This window comes from Vidua macroura, chromosome 6 (genome assembly GCF_024509145.1).
Source record: "Vidua macroura isolate BioBank_ID:100142 chromosome 6, ASM2450914v1, whole genome shotgun sequence".
Classification (NCBI taxonomy): Eukaryota; Metazoa; Chordata; class Aves; order Passeriformes; family Viduidae; genus Vidua; species Vidua macroura.
Window position 1 is genome coordinate 20,220,226 of NC_071576.1, and position 27,909 is coordinate 20,248,134.

Sequence of the window (27,909 nt, forward strand, 5' to 3'; positions counted from 1 at the left end):
TAGTTTAGTTTTTGATTAGACTTAAAAAGACCTTGCAGCACGAGTTTGTTAGCCATTTTGTGCTGTTTTCACGCATGCAAGGTCTGGGTGCAGACAGTGTGCTGAACTCTTGATAAGATAACCATAAAACAAGAACCTGAAGACTGAAAAAGTCCTGCACATCTGCTTTTCCTGACAAAGAACTGCTTCATGAGGGTTTTCCCCTGCCAGGGGAGCCCTCGGGGAGTTGCCCAGCGTGGGGCCCACAAACTCACAGGCAGCCTTTAATCAACTGCTTGTGAGGGAGAGCACCAGTGCTCACAATGCTGAGCAGGGCTCAGAACCCCTTCCTCGTGGGCCCAGAAGAGCCATTTCTGCCTTGTAGTGATTACTTGCAGTTTTTAATTGCCTTGGAGCAACCTCCTGGGGGCTGAGGTGAGGCATGTTGATTCCTGCAGAGCCTGGCACCAGTTGTGACCTGCAGCTTGGACAGCAGGGCCTGAGCCGCCTCCTCTGGGGCTGCCAGCCCTTCTCCCAGCACTCTGCCCTGGCCTGGCCACCATAGCCCGGCCCTGGTCAACAGCAGCTGAACATGAGTCAGGTGTGCCCTGGCGGCCAAGAAGGTTGATGGCATCTCGGCCCGTATCAGCAATAGTGCGGCCAGCAGGACCGGGACATTTATTTTCTCCTTCTACTTGGCACTGGTGAGGCTGCACCTTGAATTCTGTGTTCAGTTCTGAGCCTCTCACTTCAGGGACGACGCTGAGGGGTTGGACCATGTCCAGAGAAAGGGAATGAAGCTGGTGAAGGGTCTGGAACACAAGTCTGATGAGGAGCACCGGAGGGAGCTGGGGTTGTTGAGCCTGGAGAAAAGGAAGCTCGGGGGGATGTTTTTGCTCTCTACAACCACCTGAAAGAAGGTTGTAGCCAAGTGGAGATTCACCTCTTCTGCCAGGCAACCAGTGACAGGGCAGAAAGACAAGGGGAGGTTGAGGGTGGCCATCAAGGTGAATTTCTTCACATAAAAGGTGATTAGACATTGGAATGGGCTGCCCAGAGAGGTGGTGGAGGTGTTTAAGGACGTGACACTTAGTGCCCTGGTCTAGCTGACACGGTGGCGTTCGGTCATTGGCTGGACTCCACGGTCTCACAGGTCTTCTCCAAACTAAACGATTCCGTTTTTCCGTCCCACGCGCGATCACCCAGCCCCCGCCGCCACCTGCCGCGCGCGCCCCGCAGCACCCCAGGCCGGGCGGGGACGGCGCTCCCGAGAGGCGCCGCCACTTCCGCCTCGGTAGGGCCCGGCCGCGCCGCCACTTCCGCCTCGGTAGATGCCATGGCGGTGGGGGCGGGGCGCCCCGCGTGACGCCTCCGGTCCCGGCGCGGTCTCGCGGCAGCTCTCGCGGTGCCTCGCGCCCCCCCGCCCGCGTCCCCCGCTCGCCGGCCGCTCGCGCAGCGCTCGACTCGCGCTATATAAAGGGGCGAGGCGGCAGCGCGGCGGCTGCAGCCCCGGGGCCGCGAGCGAGCCCGGCACAGGCCGCGGGGCCGCCCGTGAGCCGGGGCGGAACGCGCGGGCGCTGGGGGGACGCAGCCGGGCAGGTTTATTGTTTTAGGGGCGACTCCCCCCCCCGCGGTTGGGGGCGTCCCGGGGGGCTCGGGACATGGCGAGCTCGACTAACACAAACCCCGTGGTAAGGACCGGGTCGGGGGGCGAGGGGGGCCCCGGGGGCAGCGCGGGCGGAGGTGGCCGGCGGGGCCCGCCGCCCCCTCCCCCGCACTCCCTTCCCTCCCGCCGCCCGCCTCGGGCGGTCCCGGCCCCCCGGCGGGCAGGGGCGGCGGGGGGCGCGGGGCAGCCTCGCCCCCGCGGCGGCGGCCAACTTGTGGCGCCCGGCGGCGGGGACAGAGGCGGCGGGAGAGGAGCGGTGGGGGCGCGGGGCGGCGGCCCGGGGGCGGCCCCGCGGGGAGGCCGGGGGTCCGGCGGGGAAGGGAAGGAAGGGCCGTCGGGCGGGGGGCGCCGCCGCCGCCGCCGGCGGGAGGCGCCCGGGGAAGGGGCGAGAGCTGGAGGAGCGCGGGCGCTAACGCCCGCCCCGAGACGAGGGGAAGGGGTGCCCGAACCAGGTTTCGGTTTTGCGGTGTCGGGGAAGCCCGCCTGGCCTCCGCTGGAGCCATTTTATGTTGCTTTGTAAGAAGGAGACGATGGTTGAAAAGCACTTATCCCACTCCGGCCGGATCGGCTAAGCCGAGTGAATGCCCTCAACTCTGGCGAGCGAGGCAGTATTTATTTTAAAAAGAGAGAATGAAAAAAAAAAAAAAAAAAAAAGAAGAAAAAAAAAAACCCAGACCTCTCCCCCGTTCCCTTCTCGTGCTTTCTGCACCTTGGCGGGTGGCTCGCTGCTGCACTTGTACTCACAGAGGTTTGCAACAAGCAGTCACACAGACCTGCGCTGCCACCGAGCCCCCCCCGGCCGCCGCTCCGCTCCCCGGCGCGCCCCCGGCCGCGACCCCCGCCCCGAAGCGCTGGAGGAGACAAACCCGGCGTCCCGGCGGCGGGCTCGGCCCCCTTGTTTGTGGCTCTCAGATCCATCATGGCTTCCCCCTGCCTTTCTGCCTCCCTGCTCCTTGTGTTCCTCCTCCCTGTGGCTGCCCTGTTTATATAGCGCTATTGCCGCTCTCTAATATAGACTCTGCTAGGATGGGAAGGTGCTTTCCAGCCCCACGTCACCGCCTCTCCATTTAAACACCACATCAGCCTTTAAATAGGGAGCGAGCCGCGGAGCGCGGGCTGGGAGGTGCATGCGTCCGCGGCGGAGGCTGGGAGACGGGCGGCTTGTCCCTCGGATCCCGACCGGCCTTCGCCATCGGTTTCTCTTCCCTCCGCGCCGCCGTCCCCGTCGCCACCGGGCTGCGGAGCGGTGGTGCTTTGCGGGTGCGAGGGTGTCTGCTAGCCCGTGTAAATGGGCTTTCTTTTGCTTCTACGCATTGCACAAAGACAGTTTTCATCTGCTCCTACGTTTGAATCTGTTCTACCCTTTACCTTTTTTTTTTTTTTTTTTAATTTATTTTGCTTGGTCGGTTTTGGGTTTTGCTGTGGGATTTTTTGTTTATTTAGGGTTTGGGGTTTTTTGTCCTTGGCGTACAGCTCGCACACGTTCCTGTGCTCCTGTAAAGTCTTCAAAGTAGCTGTTCTGCTTCGTGGGGAAAAGAGTGTTTAAACGGTTCTTACCCAGTGTATCAAGGAGAGTTGTGGAATTTATTTTATGGCGCTTTGCCAAGGTCTGACTACAGCTGTCTCCCCAAAAGTGAAGTTAATATTCAAGTTTTATGGGTGGGTCATGGGCTGCAGATGCTGCTCAATGATCTATGTGTGTTTCTGGTGCCTAAAGTGTACAAATATTTTATTGCATTCCAGGCAGAGCAGTGGTTTTGGAATTTTCGCTACTTAGTTTCATTACAGTATTTGGTCTACTACGAAATATACAAAAGAAAATGCAAAGTGTCTTCATTTTCTTTTCCTAATCTGAAGCGTTAGAGACCTGCTTGTGAGTTAGGCTTATGCAATTGCAAGGAAACATTTTTGATTTGATATTTTGTCAGCTTTTGTATCAGAAAATTTTAGGAAATTAGTCAGCTGTTACACAGAGGGCAGTTACTCAGCAGGATGCATATTGAATGTGTGTGATCTGAATCTTCTTCAGTTTATGAACTTCTATTTATGAACAGTCCTTCTGTTTATGAACTTATTGATTTGTGTCTTTATTGTAAGAAAAGGTTTTATTTCTGTGTAGTAAACTAGAGGTTTTTCCTCTCTTTCTTGACCAAGGTAGTATTGAATAGCAAAAAAATACATATGTTGAATAATCTCCAGAGGACTTGTAAATATTTTTGAGTCGGCAATTTACTAAGACTTGCTTTCTTTCAATATATTTCTGTACTGGAAGTTCTTTTGAAAGGTGTTAGTGTTTGGAATAGTAAAAGCCAAGTTTAAAATGAGCCTACTTCAGATAGGTATGCTTTAGGTTAATTTTCAGTTGAGTAGTAAAATCGTACAATTTTGTTAAGTTGGGTCTTATTTAGTAGCAAGAAATATATTACTTACCCAAGGGTTGCCAAAGATGAGTAGGAACATTTTGAAATGCTGCAACCATGTGACTTTAGGAAGCTGGACTAGAAGCCTAACGTGTCAGTGGCATCACCTCAGCATCTGATCAAATCTGAATTGCTGAATTGCAAATCTGAACTCTGTTCTCTGTAATAAAGGATAAATATTAGATGTTAACAGTTATATACAGTATAAGATTTTATGGGTGATAAAGGTAATATATTTGTAAAAGTCCACAACAACATAGAAAAAGCTCAAATCTTAATGCTTGCAATGTAGATTATATATGTTACTTTTTTTTATGCACATCTTCGATGTAATTGTGACTAGAAGTAGTTACCTTTACAGTGTTCTCTGCTGGCTACCTGTGGCCAGCTTACAGTGGTAATTGCACGGCAGGGAGAAAGATTAGCAGTGTTTCAGAGAGAGCTGCAGAGGCAACCAGGAACAAACTGTTGTCAAATGTACAGAGCACGTGGTCTGTCTCTCCATAACGTCTTGGTTATTGGAAACCCAAATTGCTGAAATCCCAAGTGTTGTGATAATTACAGAGGATTGCAGGTTTTGTACCCTTGAAGTGGAAGGAATGTAGGAAGTGTAAGCCCCCAAAGGCATGTGGCATTTCTTAAAATAGCTTGCTGGTTGCTCCTGGATTTGGAGTGTGTGTGTAGCAGTGTCACCATACTCAAGAGTTTTCTTTTCAAGATGCACAGAGAAAGTAAAATATAATCATTCCCTTATGTTCCTGGAAGGGGAAATAGTAGATTCCAGATCTCTTCTATGTGTTTGTGGTTATATCTAATAAATTAGGAATTTTAATTGTTGTCTTTAATCTGTAGTAAGTGCTTGGAATAGTGTTTATTGAAGAGTGATTTAAGTATTTTGCTCTTAAAAGCGCTTGACATTTACAGCAATGTACTCTTTATGAGGGAGGCACTTTAATATAAACCAGATGAAAGCACAATTATTTTAATAGCAATCTTTAAAGTTTTCATTTGTTCACATTGTTTTCTCTGACTGAATGCAGAAACTTAGTGGAAAGCACACCTACTATGCGATCTTTAGATGATTCAGTAATTGCATTACCGTGTTCATTTTTTGAGTAAGCATTGTATGCAAATAGTTTTGTTGTTCAACCTCAGACTCTTAGATGGCTTATATAAACAACTTCAGCATCATATAAATAGTGCTTAAAGCTAACACTTAGTGTATGTTGAAAACAGTACAGTGTGCTTTCTTTTAAAGTCTGGAACTTATGACTGTTTTGTAATTTTACTGGATATGCCTCTTTTGAGGTAGGAAAAGAACATTCTGTGATACTCTTCAGAATTCCACTGTGAATGTCTCTTGAAGGCATTGCTGCCCTTAATGTGGGAGATGAGATGTTCCATCTAGGCTGGATGTTTAGTAAGAGTGTACAAATGAGAATTTCAACTGGACAGGCTATTTCTGAGTATTATGTAAATGTGTATAGGTAAAATCAGACAGACATCGTTTCATTATAAGCATGCAAATGTTTTGTTTTCTCTTTTCTTCCTCCGAATCACAGAGCCATGAGTGTGTCATGTATATTACTCTGTGATTAGAACCAGTCTGAAAATCCTGACCTATTTTGAGATCCAATGCACTGTGAGGCTCATGCAGAGGGACACATCTATGTACAGATTGCTAATGGGCTGGTTAACCCACACAGCACCCAGCTCACTCCAGCCCTGCAGGGCTGTCCTCTTCGGGGCACTTACCTGCTTGCTTGAGCTGTTGGAAGTAATGCACATGGATCCTGTGTCAGCAATGGCAGAGTGAACATCTGCTCTTAATCTGCCTTTCTGAAGACTTGCTAAGCTAATGCTGGACACTAGGAACCAGTAACTGCTTGAATTTGGTTTATCTCTTACCTATGTAGAGAAAAAAGGAAATTCCCAACCAGGCTGTTGGGCTGTGGAGTCAGTTTGTTGTATCTGAATGTTCTAGGGCTTTATAGGCTCAGAAGGCTTTGTGAATAAACCTTACAAAAATACCTGACTGTGGAGATAGGAGGAAGTAACTGCTGGTGGAAATTATTGGGGCCTGTTTGTGTAAAATTTATTAGAGAAGTAGACTTAATAGATAATTTAGGGATAGGAGGATTAAAGGAGAAAATGCACCCTCCATCCTGCAGGAATTTTGATTGTAATTTTAGGCATACAGGTAGTTCTCTTGACTTAAATAAAGTAACTTACATGCTTGAGGTTAAGCATATTTATTTGCAGAATGTGGTTTTGGCATTAAGGAACAGATGCTTTTAATGTAATAAGGAACAATATATGGAATAGGTCAAGTAGTATTTCCATGCTAGTTGAATTGTATAAGCTTCATGCAATTTGTTTAATTATAGAAATTATGGGACTTAATGTTATTAAATAGAATGTCCTTTTGCATGTTATGAATTAAGTGGAACAATAGTCCTGTTAATGGTGTTCGGTATTTCTGATTTACTACACAGATTTAAAATACTAGCACTCAAGAGAAGTCTGGCTTTGAAAGTCTGTTTCAATGTTTATAAGCTCAGTTAATGCAGTATTTCAAACCTGGATAAGAGAGCATGCACTATGGTATGTTTTGGGGTTTTTTTGAGAAATTAAGTTGTGGACATAGGTGCTGTAAATGTAGATGTCAAGGATGACAAACTTATTTGAAGCCAGAAATTTTTAGTGGGTTTGATTTTTTGGTATTTTTTTGAAAGACCAGTAATAAAAGGATGAATGGTAACATTTCAGCTACTTGATTTGCAGCAGCATGTTTTAAAGCTAAAATGTGATAAATAACATAGAGTGGTATGTTTGGTCTTGTTGGGATTTTTTTTTTAATTTGGTTTATTTTTGTACTTTTTCTTTTTTGGGTGAAGGGGCTGGGGTTGTAAATAAAATAAAAAGAACATAAAAAAATAACTTGAGCATACCCCAGTGCAGAGCTTTTTTAAACAGTAAGGGCATAATGCACTAAGCAGCCATCAGGTTTCAGATATGTTCTTTTATTCCCTTGTAATCTTTATGGATTTTTCTTAAGTTTTATTTTCCCCCCCTATATCTAAAAGTAAAGATATTCAGCTTCTTTTTTGTGCTTATTGACCACTCAGATTTTCCCTGGATTAGTAAATCATGGGCTACTATTTTACCTACATTATTCCATAATTTAGGTATAACAATTCCATAACATGTGAAATACAATTTTTAGCATGTCTGCAACAAATTCAATGCTTCTGGAATGCATTAAGAAAATGTCTGTGCATAAAATAAATGCTTCAATGCATTAAGTAAATTTGTGTAGTTCTCACACCTCTGGACTATGTGCTTGTGTTGGGTGCAGATTTCCTGGAGTGCCAAACCCACTGCACCTGTACAGGATGATTGTTTTCCATATATACAACATATCTGATGTGTGTGGCATCAGTCAGGATTTATTGCTTAAGGGAGTTAGGCAGTGGGGCTGAGGAGAATGACTGTTCAGAGAAGGTTGTGGCTGCTTTCTGATAGTTTAAAATTGGTGTACTTGCAGCCCAGGTAGCAGCCTTGGGCAGTGAAATATATGTGGTTCACAGGCTGCAAGATTATCAACCATAATGTACAGCTTTTAGTGCTGCCTTGCAATTAGATAGCAGAGATATTTAAGCCTAGCCAAAATTCCATTGAGGTTCATACATACAAAAACAGGTCTGAGGTTTACTATTTAAAAGGTATAGCATGTGCATAGTACAGTTCTTGTGTAGTCTATGGATTAAATGTTGTGCTTTAATTGATAGTGTTAAGTGTGTACATTCTCTATTTTGAAGTGTACCTTCATTTTAAAATTCACATAATGGTTGAGGTTGGAAGGGACCTCTGGAGGTCTTCTTGCACAGGCAGGGCCAACTAGAGCCCAGAATGATGTCCAGATGGCTTTTGAGTGTCTGCAGGAATGGAGGCTCCAGAACCTCTTTTGGCAACCTAAAGTGAACTGACAGTTTACTTTTTTGATAGTTTACATGTGAAAGCAGTGTAATAATAACATATTTTTAGTATTTCCCCGTGAAAAATTCAAAATGTAAAAGCATAAGTAGTGATTGAAAACAGAAGTCTGTCTAACCTGGTATCCTGTCTTAAGGAGTTTCTGAAAACATGTATGTAAGGAAGAACAGGACATTCACGTGAATCCTTCCAGTTTTTTGAGTCTTCAGTGTTTTTCAGCTCAAGATCATTCTGAGCCATACTTGGTGCAAGTACTAACAAGTTTCTTTTCCTGTCTTTAATATACTTTCAAACTTTGAATGTTCTTTCATGCATTTTGCACACATCTCAGCATTTTTGTGTGTTTAGGATCTACATTTTCAAGCAGAAAACAAATTATCTGAATGGAAAACAATCTCCTTGTCTCTGTTTTAAATTATACTCTTCATTGCTTGACAGCTCTTGTGCTGTAGTTATGTCACAGAATGTCGTGAGCAGTCCCTTCCCATTTCACCTTGTTTGAACTGTTCTTGCTGATTTATACCTTCCTGGATATTTCAGTCACTTGGAAACATGTGGTGTATTCTGAAATGCAATTTTTTGTGGGGGGAAATCTTAGTTTATATTAAAGTGACAGATTTTTTTCAAAACAGTGCTGACTAGTTACTGGGTTTTTTTTAAAGCCTAAATTGTACAGGTCTGTAATTGAAGATGTCATTAATGATGTCAGAGAAGTTTTTCTGGATGAAGGAGTGGATGAACAAGTTCTCATGGAACTCAAAACAGTAAGTTGAACTTAAAAAGTTCTTTTTAAAAGACCAATACAGCAATTAGTTTCCAAATCTGGCTACTGTTGTTCACAGTAGAAATACTAATTTTTAGTTAATTAAACACTGTAATCTGCATATCTGTAACCCCATATCATTTAAATTGCACTGTTGTATAGGTAGATCTGCTCACCCTGCTATTTTCCTAATCTGACAGCAGTCATCTGAATGCAGTGTTACTTTGATCCCCCAAACACTGCATCTTTAAAAAAGGGAAAAATATGTTTATTTTAGAGACACATAGTTCTTAGTGTTTCTCTGCAGGAAAAATAAAATGCTTGCACTGCTTGATGTTTTTGTCTTTCTGAAGAAGAGTTGCATTGTCAGAATTCTGCATGTATGCTTTGTGGTTTCAAAAGTGTTGTCTTTTGGGGGGTTGGTACATAATAAGTCACACTGTATGCATTACTCTTGCCTGATTCAGAATTGTTTTACATGGAGTGGGTTTGAATCAGAGGTCCAAAATCAAGGCAGGATGTTAACCTGAGCTCTAATGGGTGTCCTATAGCTTTCTTCAAATTCTTCAGGAGTAAAAAAGCCTTTCAATGGGGAAGGGAAATAGCAGGGGGAAAAAAGGCAAAACAAAACAGCAAAAAGAAATGAAACTGGGAAAGTAGATGACTTTTTATCTCCTCTTCTTCAGTGAGCATGGTGTCCCACATTCACAATATTTTTGAAGTATTAAAAAATGGATGGAGTGGGAAACAAATTTTGAATTTGACTAGACAGAAACAGGCGAAGTCTTTTCCCATGAGACCATGACCTGTTTTGGTGGAAACACAGTGAGAGCTATAAAAAATGTGCTATGGTATTTGTGTCACAGATGTATTCTGCAAATGATGTCAGAAAAAATTAATGAGGAAAAAGACAAGAAGGAAAATGAAGTATTGAAGAGGAGGGGAGCCCTAAGCAGATTTTGAAATCACAAGTCCTGGGTGCCTGTAGTCTTTTAGACTCTGTGTATTACAGAATACTTATGTTGCTCTTTTTACAAGAGCTGCTTTTTTGCATCTGTGTCTGTCCTTTGGAGACATGTCAGCTGACATACAGAACCATGGGGCTGGAGAAGCTGAATTTGATACTGTGACAGAAACTGTACAAATGATTGTAGAGAGGCATTATCTTAGGTCTACTGGTAGCTTCTGTTGTAGGAGGCAGTAGTCTTTAAGCAACTTCTATTGAGGCGTTCCAAGAAGAAATGGCTTGAGGAAAACTGTAACAAAAAATTACTTTAAAGAGGTAAGAAAGAAGGAATATAAGGAAATGGAAAACTTGAAGTCTTACTTAAAGTTACCAGTTTATCTCAATTCATGCTTCTATTAGGGTTGTTGTGAATCTTCCACACTTGGAAGAAAAAAAGGATGTTAAAGTTTAATCTTGGGTTGAAAAGGGGTATTTAATTCCTTTTCTTAACTCTGTGGAGTTATCTTTTGTCTGTATCTGCCTGAAGGCATTTTGGGCTTTTTGCACAAAATAAGGTGTGGAACTCAGTTTTGAAGTACTGTCATTATATTGTTGCAAATCCTGTAGAGTAAAAGTTATACACAGTTTTGTTTTTTTTTTTCCAAACTAGCTGTGGGAGAACAAGCTGATGCAGTCTAAGGCTGTAGATGGCTTCCATTCAGAAGAGCAACAGCTTTTATTGCAGGTGCAACAACAGCAACAGCAGCAGCAGCAACAGCAGCATCATCACCACCATCATCACACACCTCAGCCACAGCAGACTGTGCAGCAGCAGTCTCAGCCACAACAGGTCCTTATTCCAGCATCTCAGCAAGGTCAGACTTAATCTCTAAACACTCTGGCAAAGCACTCTGAAGTTAGTCCAGCTTCTTAGCATATTCTAAATCTAGGGCTGGATGCTTGTCCGGTGGTTAACTTTCTGCCTTTCTAGTCAGCCTCTATTCAATGGGTCAAGAAAGCTGAGTGAAAAGTGTTTTGTGTTTTAAGTCATATTCTTTAGAAGATTTTGAAAAAGCTGGATTCTTCTCTTGGTCTTCTGTAGCATAACATGCTTTCAGAATGCACAACTTTCAAAATTCCATTAGCAGCTCTAAGTTCAAGCCAATATACATAAGCAGCTGACACTTCAGTCATGAGGTGGTAATGTCATTGGGAGCAAATTATTTCAAAAAACCTTATTGGTTAGCATAACTCAATGCTAGGACACGAAAAAACTTGTATAATAGTCTGAGTATATGTAGATTTTTTTTTTTTACTTTAAAAGATTGCACATTGTGTAGATGTAGATGTACAAGGTATATTTTAGCTAGGCGTAACGGTATTGTTTCTTGTAATAGCTGTCTTATGTGTTCATTAATTATTTAATGAAAATTTTTTTCAGCAATTATAATTTCATTTGAAAACTGAGATAAATACTACTGGATTTTACTGCATATATGCTAAGTAAACATATCTGCCACCTATGAAAAGCTTGATGGAGTTTTCAGTGTATTAAATTTGTGACAAAATATTTATCTGTGGTAGTCACAGGCTTCAGTCATCTTGTCTGATTTCATGGATCAGAAAACCTATGTTGTCATAGGCATGAAAGATAGATATGAGTTGATGTCCTTCACTGTCTCCCCCCAAAACCATCCAAAACCCAACCATTGTGTATTCAACTCAGTATAGAGTTGAACTCAGTATAGAACTAATGTTCTGATCAATTTTTCCATTATGTCATTTGGTTGTCATTTTTGCCGTTGGTTTGGGGCACTTTTTTGATAGGGAGGGAAAGATGGCTGTTGGTTGCTTGTTTTCTTCTTATAGTACTTTTTATTTTGGCTAGATCTAAATCAGTTTTGTGTGTTGGGATTTAAATAATTTTAAGACTAATAATTTTAAGCCTCTCAATAAACACGATGGCTGCAAAGGCTGGGGGCCTCCCTGGGGGCGGCCGCTCACCGCGCCCTCTGGCGGCCGCTTCGCGGAGCGGCCGCGACTCCGCTGGCCCGCGTTCCCTGCATGGAACATGGAGCTCGTTCCCTGTGCTCATGGGGGAGGCAAGATCCTGCCCGTGGTAACTCACTTCAAGCTGATTCATTGTTGCCCAGTGTTGCGGCTTACAACTAAATGACAGCACAGAGACTAAAGGTAATTAGGATATCAAAGCACTTCCATCACAGAGATGCAGTTTTCTGAATTACGTGACTTCCCTGTTCCATTGTGGAGATGGTATAGTAGTTCTTCCCAGGGACAGAACAGGATGATCGACCTGGTGATTCCTGCTGTCCTTTCTGTGGTCCTGGCCCAGGTTCATGAGATTTCCTTAGTCTTTTGGCCTCCTTCATTTCCCTGAAAGATGGAGATGCCCTCAGATCTCTGTACAGGTTTTGAGGCTTCCTACCCTAGAATCTTTTCCAGAAACTCTTATTCCTAGTATTCTCAAGTGTCGTTTGTTTGAAGGATTAGATGGAGAATAGTTTGTCAATGATAAATTAATTCAAATTTCTCTGTCACTTTGAAGTTTACTGTCACTGAAATAGCAGTGGCAACCTGCTTGTTCCATAGACTTAGCCATGTGCACTTCCAGATGATCAACAGGTTGTTGTATAGTTTAGCTATCGCCTTCCTTTAAGCACACCAAAACTGCATTGTTGTGTGGGAGAGGTGGTTTATAACGTTTCATCTGCTTCTGGTGCATTACAAAGACAGTTAAGATGAACTTAAAGCTATGCTGACTGTGCATAGCTCAGGCTAACTGCAGCATCCTGTTACTCTTCATCTTGGAATAATTCTTGCTTAAGTCTATTTTAAGAGTTAACTCTTTTTGTTTTTGAAGAATTCTGATACTGGGCATCATAAATTTAATCAACATCTCACTAATACCTTTAATTTCAGAAATACATTTTCAATCTTGCTTTACCTAGATACAGAATAGGTAACTGAAGCCCTTGAAATAAGATCTGTAAAGGCAAAGTAGTCATATCCCCCCTCAGAGCTGCTGTTGAATATTGTCTTGATAGTAAAACTTACTAAGACCAGAGACTGCTATTTGTTTTTGTGATGAAGCTCAGCTGACGTTTGGGTAATAATCTTTCTAAGTTACTCCAGCTTGGATGTTATTTGGGTAGATTGTATATTTTTCATTAAATGCTGGTTTTTTTCGTTTCTAGCACCTCAGCAGCAGGTTATTGTGCCAGATTCCAAGCTGATACCACATATGAATGCATCAGGCATGGTAAGAGAAGTTTATACAGGCTTACACTGTCATTATGTAAATTGTTTTGACTAAATAGTAAATACAAATTTCTGTTAGTCATCAGGTGCTTAAAAGTAATTTAGGACACACTGGTAAACCTATCTGCCACCTTTCTGAGTTTTGCTGCTGCACTTACAGTCTAGGAACAGTAATCTATAACTTCAGTTCTTCTGACAAATCTGGGCCTTACTTTGATCCTCTGCTTAAATATATTTAACCAAAACTTTTCCAAAATCAGGAATTGGAATACTGCTGGTATGGATCTCCATGATGATATGCTCATATACCAGTACACCACCATTAACTGATGCAAGCATAATGTATTCTCTAGATGCAGGAAAAAGTATTAAATATGCTGAAACTCAAGTTTATGTTAAATGAGAGATGATTCAGCATTTCACATAGATCTTTGCTGGTCACATTAATTCAATTCGCTAATTAGATAACAACATATAGAACTGAGTCTGGTCATGTACAGTTTTCTTGCAGTCTGTATCTCTAGAGGTTAATATTGCTTATCTTATCTTGCTTTAAAGGCCCTGGCTTAATATAAAGAAAAATAAGTTGTTTGCAAAGCTTTGAGGACAACTCCTAATATAAGTTTAATATGTGTAGTATGACCAGAATTCATTACATTCTTACCACTTCTGTGGTAAAAGCCCATGAAGCAAAGTTTCATGATGCAACAAGTTTTGAAGCTGGAGCAGCCTTCTCTTACTTCTCCATTACCTGCTGATCTTGTTACAGAAAATAACTTTGTTACTTAAATAGCATGATTTAACCACAAGCCAAGAGCACATAAACATTCACCTTTTTCTTACCTTTGACAACCATTTCAATGGGATTTGTAACTTTACAAATTCAACAGTTAAATATGTTTTTGTCCTGTCTCAGTTATCTCAGGGTATAGAAGAAAAAGAGTATGCCGAGCTTTTTAAATTCTACTACTGTCAAAATGTTGATGCTTTGTATACCACAGAGAACTACTGTTCAGTAAAGTGTTACAATCAGTTTGGAAATAATTGTTTATTAGAAACATGAGTTGATATGAAAGAGTGGATCTGACAGACTGAGTATTTTGGAAGGCAGAGATTAATGAGAGTTCATTCACCTGTATTTGTCTGGGAGGTGAGGTTGCATACAAGCATATTTTAGTTTTGAGTGATGATACGCAATCTTAGGAAATGTAGCTATTATATTGACTAGACAGTGTGGGGAGATCCTGTTTCTTCTAAACAGGAAATATGCACTCTACCGAGTAATGAAGTTTAAATCCTTTCAGTAACAATAATTGGCCATGGTTCCTTTATAGTAGGGGAAGGGAGGCTTTGCCTTGGCAGCTGAAGTTGGACCCTTGAATTGGAGAGGCCTCTAGAGAAGTCCATCATCCTCTGCAAGTTAAGGACTTTATACAGGTTTTTGTGTTTGGAGCTCCCATAACTGTGTTGGAATTCTGTTTCCCTGTGGGTTCAAATCATTACTCATTGATAGTTCCACTTTATCTTTGAGCCAGCTGTCTTGAGAGAAGAAATCAGTCATTCTGTGAACAGTCAGTACACAGTAGGTGTAGGTTCACTCAGAGGAGAGGTGTGATGTGGGACCTGACATGCAAATCACTTACAGAATGAAGAAGAGTGCAAACCTGATTACTATGCCTTGTGAAAACAAGACAGGTGAACGTAATTGTTGTTTCAGTCAGTACCTTATGTTCCTTCAGATTTGTAGGCCCATAGCCTTAACTGCTTTGAAAAAGTGTAACTAAAGTTGCCATATGAGCAGTGCAGTGTTGTGCTGTTTTAATAGATCAGCAGAGAAGACAGAGGTTTATCTGCTGAGTTTTCACATAAACCAAGAAACCACATGGAGCTGCATTAGGGTGTGATATTTAGTGATTTTGCTTCAGTCTTCTTACTATTAGAGAAGGAAAATAAAATAATTTTTATATGTACAGTTGAAATGTCTGTGTTTTAATAGCTGCAGGAACTTGTGTGCAAACACTGTAGATAGCAATAAAAAGTTAGGTATGTTCAGGCAGTGTGTTGTGAGATGAAATACTGTCAATATTACATTTGTGGTTAAAACACTTTTCCTGTATTTCAGAGTGCTGCAGCCACTGCAGCTACATTGGCTCTCCCCGCTGGTGTTACTCCAGTTCAGCAGATACTTACAAATTCAGGTAACTCTCTTAATATTGAGAACAAGCTATAGTTTCAAGGGGGTTTAATAGGGAAGCATTCTGGGCCTTACTTGTTATTTCCTGCTAAAAAGCAGGATCTGGGAATCCATAACAAGGTAGTGCAGTCTCTTTACTTGGTTCCTGCACTTTTTGCAGACCAACTTTCTTAGGAAGCTTGTGGCTCTGCCCTAATGGTGGTATAGGTTAGAATCTAAGTTTTTCCCACTTAGAGAAGTTCTAAGTTGCACAGGGATTGGTGTTGCTGTCTTTCCCCTTTGTGTATTTCTGAGCTTTGTGATGCATGATCCAAGCTCAGGTACTGAGGTACTATGAAAGCAGGATCACTACTTCTCTGACTTCAGAAGAGTAATGTCCTAAGGTTTTTTGTACCTGCTAAGCATGCAAAATGGAATTTCTAACTTTGCTAGCAATGCTCGTTTATTTCATATTTATAGTTTTCTAAATACTGTTACACCAATCATTTAGAGTATAATTAAATGTTACTTTGATGAGCAGCATATCTGATATTTCATGTACTTTCATATTATGTTGATTTTATAAATCTGATTATAGATCTATACTGCACAGGAAGTAAAGAAATGCCTAGGAAATCTCATTTTCTAGATCTAGTTGCTGCTTTTGCTGGTGGAACTATGCTCAGGATCACCTGGGGCTTAACCCTCCTGTTTTAAACACGATAATGTTTAATGGTATATAATTGAAGTAAAACTTAAATGTGCAGCTCTTCTAAAAATCTTCTCAGTTTTAAGGAAGCACATCTATGTTTGTTAAGGCACAGAATAATCTGCAGCATTCATTTGTTACTTTTGTAGTAATACTTCAGTTTCGAACATTTATAGTAATTTCTTAGACTAGGGCTGGGGAAGTCCCTTCTTTCAGATACATTTATCTGTTTATGTAAATAAGGCTTTGCATTTTACTGTGAAGAGATAACAGGAAATCCATCTGAGGGAAATGTATAAAGTTCAGGATTATCTAATTTAACTTCTTCTCTCCTCTTATTCCACCTTTCTGATAAGAAATGTGAAAAACTAATGTTGGAGTGTATGTTAGCTCTTACTTTTCAGAATTTCAGGCTATTTGTGTGTGTTTATGTCTTGGATGTATTTTGTTAAGTGATGAAGGGTATAAAATGCTAAAGCTAAAGGATAACAAAAGGAAATCAAGTTCAGGCATTGTGGGAACAGAAAGGAGATGTGGACAATAAGTGTAAGGATAGATTTTTTTTTTCCAAAAACACCTGCAAATAATACTGTAAAGAAAGTTATGGACAGAGGAGTTTCTTGCAATGTGGCAATCAGAAGGGAAAAATTCTGAGGAAAGGGCATAATTTCACAGGACCCTGGAAATATCATGGTGTTAGTAGTGGATAGAATTTTTATATTGTGGATGTCTGCACTTCTGTTTTGGTTTACAATAATTTGTCTTTCCAGCTGTAAAATCTATCTTTTAAAACAGGAGGTATACTCATAAATGGGAGCTATTATCTAAAATACTGTGCTGTGTTAAAGGATTAGTCTGTGGCCTGCAAAAGTAAATTTCTTTTTTGATTGCATACCTCATGATTTTGTTTAGATAGTAAACAACTGTATTCTTTGTTTCTGGCACAGCTGTAACTGCGTACTGTCTTTTCACTGATGAAAGTGAAGAATTTTAATATTTCTCTCTTTCAATTGCCATTGGTATTCTTCCAGGAAACAAGCTTCTAAACTAAGATAATTTTAAAAGTGAACTTGTACATTTGATTAATTTGATACTTACTTTACTACAGGCCAGATCCTCCAAGTAGTTAGAACTGCAAATGGAGCTCAGTATATTATTCAACCACAGCAGCCAGTGGTTCTACAGCAGCAGGTTATACCCCAAATGCAGCCTGGTGGAGTACAAGCACCTGTTATTCAGCAGGTAAAGGAGATTTTTTGAATGGGTACACTTGGAAGAAGAAACCATAATAGTAATTACTAAAGGGGCTTGTATTTTTGTGAACTAGACCACAAACTCAGAAACAGTATAATTAAAAAAAAGAGGAAGTTCTGTCAAGTGTGGCAGGGGTTTGTTGTTTGGTGGGTTTTTTTTGTTGGTGGTTTTTTTTGTTTGTTTGGGTTTTTTGTTTTTGTTTTTTTTTGTGGTTTGTTTTTATTTGATGAACAATCTTAAAATGTTGTTTTCAATGTCACTTTTATTCTTGCCAGATATTGACTGGCTGCAGTTTAAAATTTCTTTTGTGCATCTTCTGATGAGTTATATTATGTGCATAATCCTAGTCTATGTACTTTTAAATTAATTTGAAATTATTCTGAGTCACATAACATGCAGAACAAAATACCTAATACTGACACTCGTTGGTTATTTTAGCAGTGACTACAATGTTTTAGAAAGATTGTTGTTCATCTATAAGGTCAGCTGTGTGTCCAGACCATGTTAGCATTGAATTCAGCAAAATCACATTGTCATTGTGTCACAGTTCTACAGTTGAAGAATGACTAACAATTTCTGAAGAGATTCATTTTTTTTATGAAGAAGATTTTAAAAATAATCTTTTACTTGAATTAAAACATTCCAATGGTGTGTTTGGAACTCGGGTGTGGTTGTAGTGCTCGTGTTTCAGAATGGATAGACTTAAAATTTTTTCTTAAATTTAGCAATACAAAATGCAGAAAATTAACAAGTAGTGCAAGAAGGTATGTGATTAAAATTTATGTTCCTGATACAGGTGGATTATTTGTAACTCTTCTGTAATTAGTTCAAGTCAGATTGATATGCTTTAATTGTTTCCTTTGAGTCTGTGATGTGGTAGTCTGTCACATTAATAGCTGCAGTACTTACAATGATATTCCATCAGGTTTTGACGCCTCTCCCTGGAGGGCTTTCCCAGCAGACAGGAGTGATTATTCAGCCTCAGCAGATCCTGTTTACAGGAAACAAAACTCAAGTTATACCTACAACAGTGGCTGCCCCTACACCAGCTCAAGCACAGATTCCTGCAGCTGGTCAGCAGCAGCCACAGCAACAACAGGCACAACCACAAGCACCACTTGTTCTCCAAGTGGATGGAACAGGGGACACATCGTCTGAAGAAGAGGATGATGAGGAAGAAGAGTACGATGATGATGAGGAGGAAGAGAAAGAAAAAGATGGGGGTGAAGATGGCCAAGTTGAAGAGGTAAACTTAATGTTATGGTTGTGTTTCAATTTTTTTGTTGGTATTTTAAAGAAAACTGTCTATATCAAATAATACAATTACTTCAGTGATTTTGAGAAGATAACTTCTACCCTTGTACTTCAGATTGTTCATTTCCATATTGAAGTTGTGGAAATGGTGCAGTGCAGCTGGGGAGAGTATGGGGGACACAGCAAAAATTAGCTGCGACCAACACCATTTAAACATTTCAATAGGAATATTTTTGGTGTTGTGGAGAGGTTAGTCATGAAGTCGTATAACCTTCATGAGCAAACAGAAATAGTCAACTCTGCTTGGGACCAAGTGTGTGCAAAAGCAGGGTGCTAAGACAAAGAGGAGAGCAGCATTTGGTTCAGTGATGGGACCAAGAGATGTGGTCTACCTGAATCTCATTGGCTGTTCCATTGCTTTTTGTTACACAGGAGCAAGCTTGAGAACTCAAATTTGATTATAAAGCATCTTCTAGAAACACATCTTACCTTGATTTAATGAAATAAGGAAACAGGAACAGACATACTATTCTTAATAGTATGTGCTTAATTTTGTCTTTGAGTTGGCTTGGTTTTGGACTTCAGCCAGTGGTTCTTCCTGAGTTTTGGTGTGTTGCACCAAAAAGAATAAGAAATTGTATAAAATGGGTAGAGGGTGGGGAAATACTACTAAGTTAAAAGTACTTAGTCTCAGACAGGAAGCTTGGTGCTCCCTAAATCTGTCCCTAAGATGCATTTTAAACTCCCAGATTGCTTCCAAACTTCTCTACAGCCTTTCCAATTATTTTAGTTTTCATTTAAAATGCCAGTATGAATGGTAATACACAGTGTGTAATCACCCATGCAAGATACGCAGGTAAAACTTGTAAATAATCAGATTTTCTGTAGTACTTTTACGGTAGTGTCTTAACACTATTTTCCTGTTACAAATTACACGTTGGGTTCACATCACCATTATATGGAAAAGCACTGATGTCAGTTTGAATGTTTTAATAGTTGCCTTATTAAGTATAAGTCATCATTCTTAAATATTAAGTGTTCCTTGACATTAATGCTAACATTCTGGAGGGAATTTTTTGTATGCCAAGATTTCATTATCAACATGTCAGAAATCCTTTTTTTGCTTCCTTTGCTCCCCAGTAGATACGTTGAGTGAATCACTTCCTTAAAAATTTTGAACTCAGTTAAACATAGCATTGCTTTGAATGGAATTAGGACCTCTAGTACACCTTCTTCTTTCACTAGCATCTCCTCCATTTTGCTTATATAGTTGGAAGTATATTAGTTGTCCTGTGTTCATTTGTGATTGTTTTAGCTGTTGAAGTGTTTATTATTCACATAATATTATTTATATTGAGGTTTGTTTTCAGTTTTGGTACATCAAATGTGAATAAGACATGGAGTTTTATTTTTACGGTCAAATCACTCCTTATGTGCCCTTAAAAATACAACTTCATGGCTTATTGACATTTGATGTCACCTTTCCACTGCTTAGATGATTTATAAAAACGAAAACGTGCTTACTTTTGCATGAACATTTACAGTGAAGGAGCAAGAGTGGAATAGTTGTGGTGACAGAAGGCTGCAGTGCTTAGAATCTGGCCTGGACATTGAAGTTCCAGACTAAAATTTATAAGAGCATCTTCTCAGGATGGGAGGGTAGGAAGCATCAGCACTCTGTTGGAAAGCCTAATGTTGCCCACCTTAACTGCATTTTGGGTCCTGTAGTTCAAAGACAACACTGTAGCCTCATGTTAATAATCCAAGTAACAGTTCTAATCTTGCCAACCATCACAGCTTTTTGCATGTGTTTCTTTCAGGAGCCTCTGAACAGTGAAGATGATGTGAGTGATGAGGAAGGACAAGAACTTTTTGATACAGAAAATGTTGTTGTGTGCCAGTATGATAAGGTAAATCTCTACAGAAAACAATCCCAAGAGTTTTACCTTCTCTGTTCATACTATCAAATTATAATTTTTAAGTAGTGTCTTTGTAATTGTTAAGTACAGGTAGATATAGACAGACTATAATGTGAATGGAAATGTAAGAATTACCTATTGTTTTTAAAACAGGTTTGTGTACCATGTGTGTACTAAACTTGGTAGTAGATAAAGCTTAGAAAAATCTGGCCACATTTTATTTTTCTTCATAGTGTCTTTTTGTTTTTTATTAAAGACTGCCTTTAATAAAAGGGCAGTCTTCTGGGACCAGGAGAGGTGAACTATTGTTAAGTTTGTACATTTATTGTGGCTATAAACAGGAAAAGTAGTTCTCAGGATTTAGATTTGTGGAAAGCTGTTCCTTCATCACTAAAAGTATCTTTTCTGGATGATAAGATAGTTATCAGAGGAGAATGCTCTTTCTGTGCTATGTGTTGTGCTATATCAAATGGCAGTGTGGAATGCTTGTGCTTGTTTTGCTTTAAATTCTGCTGAACTGTCTTGCAAGAATTTAGTCATTGCAGTGGATCATATTTTCCCTGGAATAGGCAAGGATTCATCTGTCCTGGAAACTTTTAAAATGTGTCTAGACGATATCAGAATCTTTTGGCTGAGGTAGTACAGAGATTATTTGATGTGGATTTCTTTTTTTTTCCCCTTCTCCTGTACTTGGTAAATTGGGCTGCAATGAATAGGGATCCTTCTTAAAGCAGGGGGAGGGAAAGCTGTAAGCTTGTTGAATAAGCTCCTATGTTGCAAAGAATGGCTGGGTCAGCAAGTCTTCAGTTATGCCCAGACTCTGTTTAAACTTGCCATCAGATTCAACACAGAATTTAAGACCTACATCCTAGCCATCTGTCTCCTCTAGACTGTAATCAAAACTGTTTTGAGGCAATTTGTAAGGAATAGTGAGGGACCTCAGAACAGCAGGTAGAAAAGCTCATTGGGAGCTGCTGAAACTGAGCAACAGGAACTACTCTGAAATCCTCACCCTCTTAGAAGTTAGGAATGGGAACTTGGTACAGTGTCCATCATTGACTTCCAGTGCCACATACTCTGAAAGGACTCCATCTCTTTTCAAGAAATCATTATTCAGTTTGCCACTAAAATACATGGGATCAGCTTAGATCTGAGCAGTTCCCACCTGCCCAGTGTCCTGCATCAGCTGGTGGTGGATGCTTCTGGAGCTATGAGACAAGAACAGACATGTAGCAATGGTCATGTAGGGCTTTTTACCATACTTTTGTGAACTGTCTCTTGAGGAAGAGAAAGTGCTGCCTTCTCAAATGGTCAGCAGAGGATTTTTTCCTCTACTTATTAGAAATCAATTTGATTATTTTTGAATCCTTGAAAATTTTGCCTTATGATAAGAAGTTTTGTAGATGTATTGTGTGATGTGTGGAGGATCATCTTCTTTTTAAACCCATTAGTTTCATATGATACTTCCTAGTTCTAAAGAGCCTTTTCTTTTTTGCTTTCTTGGTGCTGTTTATGATACTGCAGACGATCGTAACCCTCCTCAGTCATGTCTTTGAAATCAGAGCTGCACTTTGTTATTTGTACCTGATTCAAATGGCTCTTACTTTCATTCTGCAGATCTGTTTGATTTTTCTGTATCTTGTAAGGGTAGATAAGGTTTAGGGAGGAGCACAGGTTGCACTTGAATTTATTTGCTGGTCTAGCAATGTTCTGCATTAGTTGGAGTATATTTTTGGCCCCACTGGACACAGAGCTGATATTCTCATGAGAAAGTGTTGGAACATTGGAATCTCGTTCCTGACTTGGAATTGTTAGTTCAAACCCACTACTTTTATTGTCTGTGTAAATAGAAATTGATTTTTTTCCCATTGTTACTATCTTTGTATGCCTTGAATGCCACCATTGTTTTCTTACACAATGAGTTAGGGCAGTAACATCGTTCTGCAGCTCTTCAGTAACTAGTTTTTTTGTAGCATCAGTACGTTTTGTCATATTTCAGATCCTTAGTAAGATCTTCAACTGTGTGGACTCCAACCAGCACAGTTTCACTGGAATGAACTAATTTTGCTGTAGAAACTGTGTTCTTACCTATTTTTTCTCATCTTTATTCAGTTATTCATCTGAGGGCCTTCCTTCTAACCTCATGGCAGCTCAAATGCTTCTGGTGAGGGATTTTTGTGGAATGCTATTCAGTAGGGCAAGTAGTGTATATAAGCCAGGCCTTTCCTAGTTCATTTACTTGCTGACTAACTTTTGCCACTGACTGTCTCTTTTCCAGCTTAAAGTGAGAACAGGTCAAGCAGTACTAGAAATAATGGGTTGAGTGATACGGTCATAGCTGTTTGGTGCCATGTTACTATTTCTGCAGCACTAATGGTAGATGGTGAGACTTCCTCTGCTTGATAAAAATTGAAAAAATGCAGCAGGGTTTCCTGGTTTTATGACTTTCTTAGAATTTTAACTACTTCTAGACCATCTTTGGTCTATAATTACATCTTTGTTCCATCTGCAAAAGTTTATCATAAACTTTCCTCTTGAACAGCATTCCAGCTTTCTGAAAAGTCTTTGCTTTCTTTGAGTATCTGGTGATCTTTTGGTCTTTCAGATGCAGTTTTTAATAGATGGCAGGTATTAGTCTGCTCTGTGCTTACAGTATGTGGTGGTGGGGGTTTTGTTGGTTTGGTTTTTTTTTAATTTTGCCAAAGTTTACTCCTGTACCTTTAAGCTGAATTTTGTTCAATTTTCTTTAGTTTTAAATTAAACATACTGGCTGGACATCAGGAGGAATGTCTTCACATAAAGGGCTGTTTAAACATTGGAATGGGTTGCCCAGGGAGGTGGTGGAGTTGTTGCCCCTGGAGGAGTTTAAGGAAAGATTGGATGTGGCAATCAGTAATTTTTAATAATTTAGTAATGTATGTCTAATAGTTACTTTTATTTTTCTTGCCCTTATAATTTGTTTATGCATTATTACCTATTTCTGATGCAGAGTAATAGGTTAATGTTTTTTGCCCTGGTTTTAGATTCACAGAAGTAAAAACAAATGGAAATTTCATCTCAAAGATGGCATCATGAATCTTAATGGAAGAGATTATGTATTTTCCAAAGCCATTGGGGACGCAGAATGGTGAAGTTTTAAAAGACAAAACAAAAGAACTCCCTGTAAAAGGAAAAAAACAAAACTAAAGCAGGAAACGTTGAGACTTGGATATATACTCCAATCAAAATGTGTATCTGCACATCAGAAATAAACAAAAGTATTGGAACAAAGGTAAAATGTGGCAACAAAGACACTACTTCAGATGAGCAAGCCATGGACTGTAGCAGCTATAGCATTGTCTGGGAGCTGGTTTTGTGTGTTAGGAATACCTTAATTATCAATTCTACATACAGGTACCTACAGCTGGTATTTAGCATGTAAGGCTTTGTCCCCCCTGCCCTTGATTTAAGATTTTAAAATACTTCTTCCACTGATTGAAGGAACTATTCCCTTTGATAGATTATTAATCTGAAAATGCTTATTGTGTGTACAAATCTTTGCTTTGAACACTTCCTTTTGGTAGTGAGGATGGTCAGAATCTTACTTAAACCGCGTGCAAGCTTTGTACAGAAGGGTAAGAATTAAGGTGTTAAATTTTAAATAACTTGTATAAGGAAAATATTTTTAATTCTGATATGCTCATTAATTATTATATCTATTTGTTGTTTTCAATGCCATTCCCCATAAACAGGTTGTTGTTCCTAGCAATTATAAAATGATTTATGTTTCAAATTTATTTTAATTTCATGTGATAGGTTTTATCTAGGGCTGCATTTTTCAAATTTGAAGCACCTCATCCCCCATAAAAGTCAGATTACTTAACTTGTTAATGATATTCTTGCTGTTTTGTGGTGGTTCAGCATCACTGAATTAAAACAAACAACTTTCCCTTGATTTTTTTTAACAAAAACCCTTTTTTAAAAGGCTTTGAAGACCTTTTGAATCCAATATCTAGGTAATGCCATAGTAGATGCATTCCTTTACCTGCTTACTGTGTTTGTAGTCCAGACACTCACAAATAATTCAACAGACCACAGGAATGACTAAAATTTTAATACAGAAAATCACATAAAAATTCTAACATCCTGGCTGCAACTCTTAATCAAAGATCTGCTTTACTAAAACTAAAGCCAGAAATTACCTTCAGCAGTTAAAATCTCTAAAGTTTCCAGATGGCATATAATTTCATGAAGAGAGCTGCACAGCTTTTGAGAACACAAATTTTGTTAAGAGTATCTTTAGACTGTCTTGGTAACAGCAAATCAAGCAGTCAGATGCACTAAACCTTGTGTAGTCACTTTTTCACTTGCCTTTTTTATTGTTAGTTTGTTTGGGGTTTGGTTTTTTTTTTTTTTTTTTGTGTTCAATTTGTGAAAAGCAACAAAGTTATTCCCCCCTCCTTCCCTTTCTCACCTCAGAAGTTGAAGAACTTTTCTTCTGCATAGGGTCATTCTTGCAAACCTTGCTTTTGGAAATGCAGTTACTTCTGAACGAGGAGAGGGAATGGGCATTATACTTCAGAAACTGTTGAGGAAGGAATGTTCATGTGGCTCACCATTTCAAAAAAATTTTGCATTTTGTTGGGTGCTTGAAAAAATGATGAAAAAAGGACACAACAAAGATACTTTTTACTGAATTAGGTAAGACCATGAGAAGCATACATGATTTCTGACTTTATTTTTTGCTTGAGAACGAGACATCTTAAACATTATTTACCAAAGTCACAAGTGTATTTCAGCAGTATGTAACAACTGCTTTAATTTTCATTCTCTGACTCACTTGCCTCCAAGTGCATTTGTAGTCTCAGCAGTATGTAGAAAAATCACAACAAATTGTAAAGAAGCTTTTATTGCTGTGATTTTGTACACCTGTGCTCTCATTGATAATGACTAAAACTGCCTGTAGGCTATGTCTAGAGCCATATGGTTGTTAGAAAGCCGTCTACATTCATAAGCTTTATGAAAAGTTAATTGATTATTCTTCTAATTGATTCTTCAGTAGTGGAATCATCATTTAGACTGCATTTTTACCTGGGGGCTTTCAAGGTATCTCAGACTGATTGGTGTTTGCTTTCTTCTGAACAACGCAGATATTTTATTTTTTTACCACTTTGACACTTCTATATACAACTGCAAGGAAATCAATAATATACCAACTAATTCCTTCCCTCACTTTTTCCATGTCTGTTACCAATAAGTCTTAAGTAGTGAACTTCAGAAAAATTCCCATAACGCTGCACAACCAAACCAATAAAAGGAAAAAACATCCCTTTAGCTATAGCTATTCCTTTTATACTATTGGAACCCAGTTTACTTATACAACACTTTGTTTTCATACAACTTAGTGATATTTCTCACCCACATACATATACTAGAAGCTGCATAGCCTCTCTATTTTAAGGGGTAGCTGAACTTTAAAGGTAATTAAGCTTAGTCTGTTCTGAAGGATGTTAGAAGCTTTCTGAACTTGCACAGCATCTTGCAAGCTAATTGTATGGTATGCTTTTCAGATAGGTTTTGTCTTCAAATACAAATATCTGTGAAGTTTTGGGAAAGCCAGTCAAACCATGCACATACCAAACTGTGCTCTTATTGCTACATCAAGTGTTCCTTTTTTTAAGTCAAAAAGCATGTTTTAATTTCATTTTATTGTAGCAGCTTGCTGTAAGAATGTAGTTTGCTTAATTTTATTATTATACTTGAATTTTTAATCATGGTTTTAACTATATAACTGAACAGACCATTTCATTAGGTTCAAAAGAAACCATTCCTTTCAGAGGGCAAGGGATTCCCATGTTCATAAGTGATTTTTCCCCCTTAGAAATAGTGATTTTTTTTTCCCCCAATTTAAATAGTTCAGTATTATGGAAACAATTAATGGTTTCAAGAGGTCTTATGTTAAAATTTGCACAGATAATGGAGCACCTTTTTTATGATGGAAAGAAAATGGGGAAGATAACTTCAGAATTATAACCATGATGGCTGATGGAAACTTGTAGAGCAACTGGGCAAAATTGAGTCTTGTGCCTTTTCAGTTTGCAGAATACCAGTTTTGCCAGTATGACAATGATTACTAAGAGAGTAAATTTCCTGCAGTGCTTCAATCAGAAAAGCAACTTTTTTGCGCTAAGTCTGTTAGGTTTTAGTGTGTGCAATCATTTAAAACCATCTAAGTGGAAAACAAAATTAAATGTTTTCTTTTAAGGAGATAATAGAGAATTTAGTCACATAAGGAACTTTATTGGACTATTTAAATAAAATATGTTTTTATTCCCCCTCAGTTGCTGGTTAGCAACAATATTTCTTTGAGATTTCATACTCCTTGTTCCTGCATTGTACTCACAACTTATATTTAAACATCATTCAGTTTCCTCAACACTATTTAAAGTGATAGTTGTGGTCCGAGTTTATTTCCAGGATTGATATGTGATTCTGAAGCACATTTTCTAGAAGAGAGCAAAAAACATGTTGTGTCATGTAACTGATTTTTTTAAAATAAATATTTTCTTATCTTTTTGCTGCACAATTAGGAGTGTTGAAGTAAACTTCATTGAGTCTGTGAAAATAATTTCACCTCTTGACAGTTAGTAGTAATTAAGTTACCACATAACACTACCAGAGCAAAATTTCTTAATTTCAGTGAAGGAGTTAAGAGACCTTGTTAACTAAAGTTCATATTGATTTAATCTCTTCAATTTGTAAAAGCTCCTTTAAAAACAATAAAGCCCCCTGCCCCAGAATTTCCCCCAAAGCAAAAGCTTCCTTATAGAATGCAATAAGATGTCCAGGAAATGAACAGTGGTTTTAGGGCAACGCACACTGGATTGATACTGGGCTGCCTTACACAGCACCGTGGGATTTACTGTGTGCCATCCCACAGCACCCATGCACCCCCATCTGATATTAGAGATCTTCTCAGACTTTGAGATTAGTGGCTATACAAGATGAAGAAACTTGCATATTGTTCTGTATTGGTGTCTGGCATTTAAAGTCTCGTTTTCCCATTGCTGTGATTGGTTGGGAAATGTGTAAAAACCAGTACATTGGTTTCCATGTCGTCTACTTTTTTCAGGCAGTTCATGCAGTGTGTTTTTTAATTATTATTTGGTGGATTAGATGTTGTGGAAAAAAAGGAGCTTTTTGAAACAGGAAAAACTACCTTGGGTTAGCTATATGTACAGTCATCCAATGAGACATGTTCCAGAGTGCATAGGGTACCAATAGATTATGGAGTGGGGGACTATCCTTTTTTGCTGTTCTGAGCTACTATTGTCAACTGCTGTTGTACATATACTGTTATGTGTAAGGGGGTAAATATATTTATTATGTTTGTAAAATTCATTCTGTACAATTGCAGATCAAGGTTGCTCCTCTGTGATATACAGGATATTATGTTTCAAAGGCCATGCTTGGAATACGATTAGAGAACTTAGTATTTTGATGTACTAAGACCTATTTTAAGTTTAATATTTTGCCTTTGCAAAAACTTTAATTAAAGATGTTATTTAAAAA

General features: G+C 39.4%; 1 protein-coding gene across 2 annotated transcripts; it reads left to right on the forward strand.

Annotated features, from left to right (window-relative positions):
* Positions 1-1,495: 1,495 nt before the first annotated feature.
* Positions 1,496-27,909, forward strand: GTF2A1 (general transcription factor IIA subunit 1). Of its 2 annotated transcripts, none has more exons than XM_053981661.1 (9): positions 1,496-1,670; positions 8,724-8,825; positions 10,441-10,645; positions 12,986-13,050; positions 15,172-15,247; positions 17,040-17,173; positions 18,111-18,431; positions 20,260-20,349; positions 23,382-27,909. In XM_053981661.1, the coding sequence occupies exons 1-9, from the start codon at positions 1,641-1,643 to the stop codon at positions 23,487-23,489; spliced, it is 1,131 nt and encodes a 376-aa protein (XP_053837636.1). In that variant the 5' UTR covers positions 1,496-1,640; the 3' UTR covers positions 23,490-27,909. The 2 variants fall into 2 exon arrangements, with proteins under 2 accessions (XP_053837636.1, XP_053837637.1); XM_053981662.1 differs by lacking the exon at positions 1,496-1,670 and adding an exon at positions 2,887-2,905.

Coding starts and splice junctions, on each gene's coding strand:
- GTF2A1 (XM_053981661.1), top strand. CDS start 1,641: ATGGCGAGCTCGACTAACACAAACCCCGTG. Junction 15,248..17,039: donor GCAGATACTTACAAATTCAG/GTAACTCTCTTA, acceptor ACTTTACTACAG/GCCAGATCCTCCAAGTAGTT. Junction 17,174..18,110: donor AAGCACCTGTTATTCAGCAG/GTAAAGGAGATT, acceptor ATATTCCATCAG/GTTTTGACGCCTCTCCCTGG.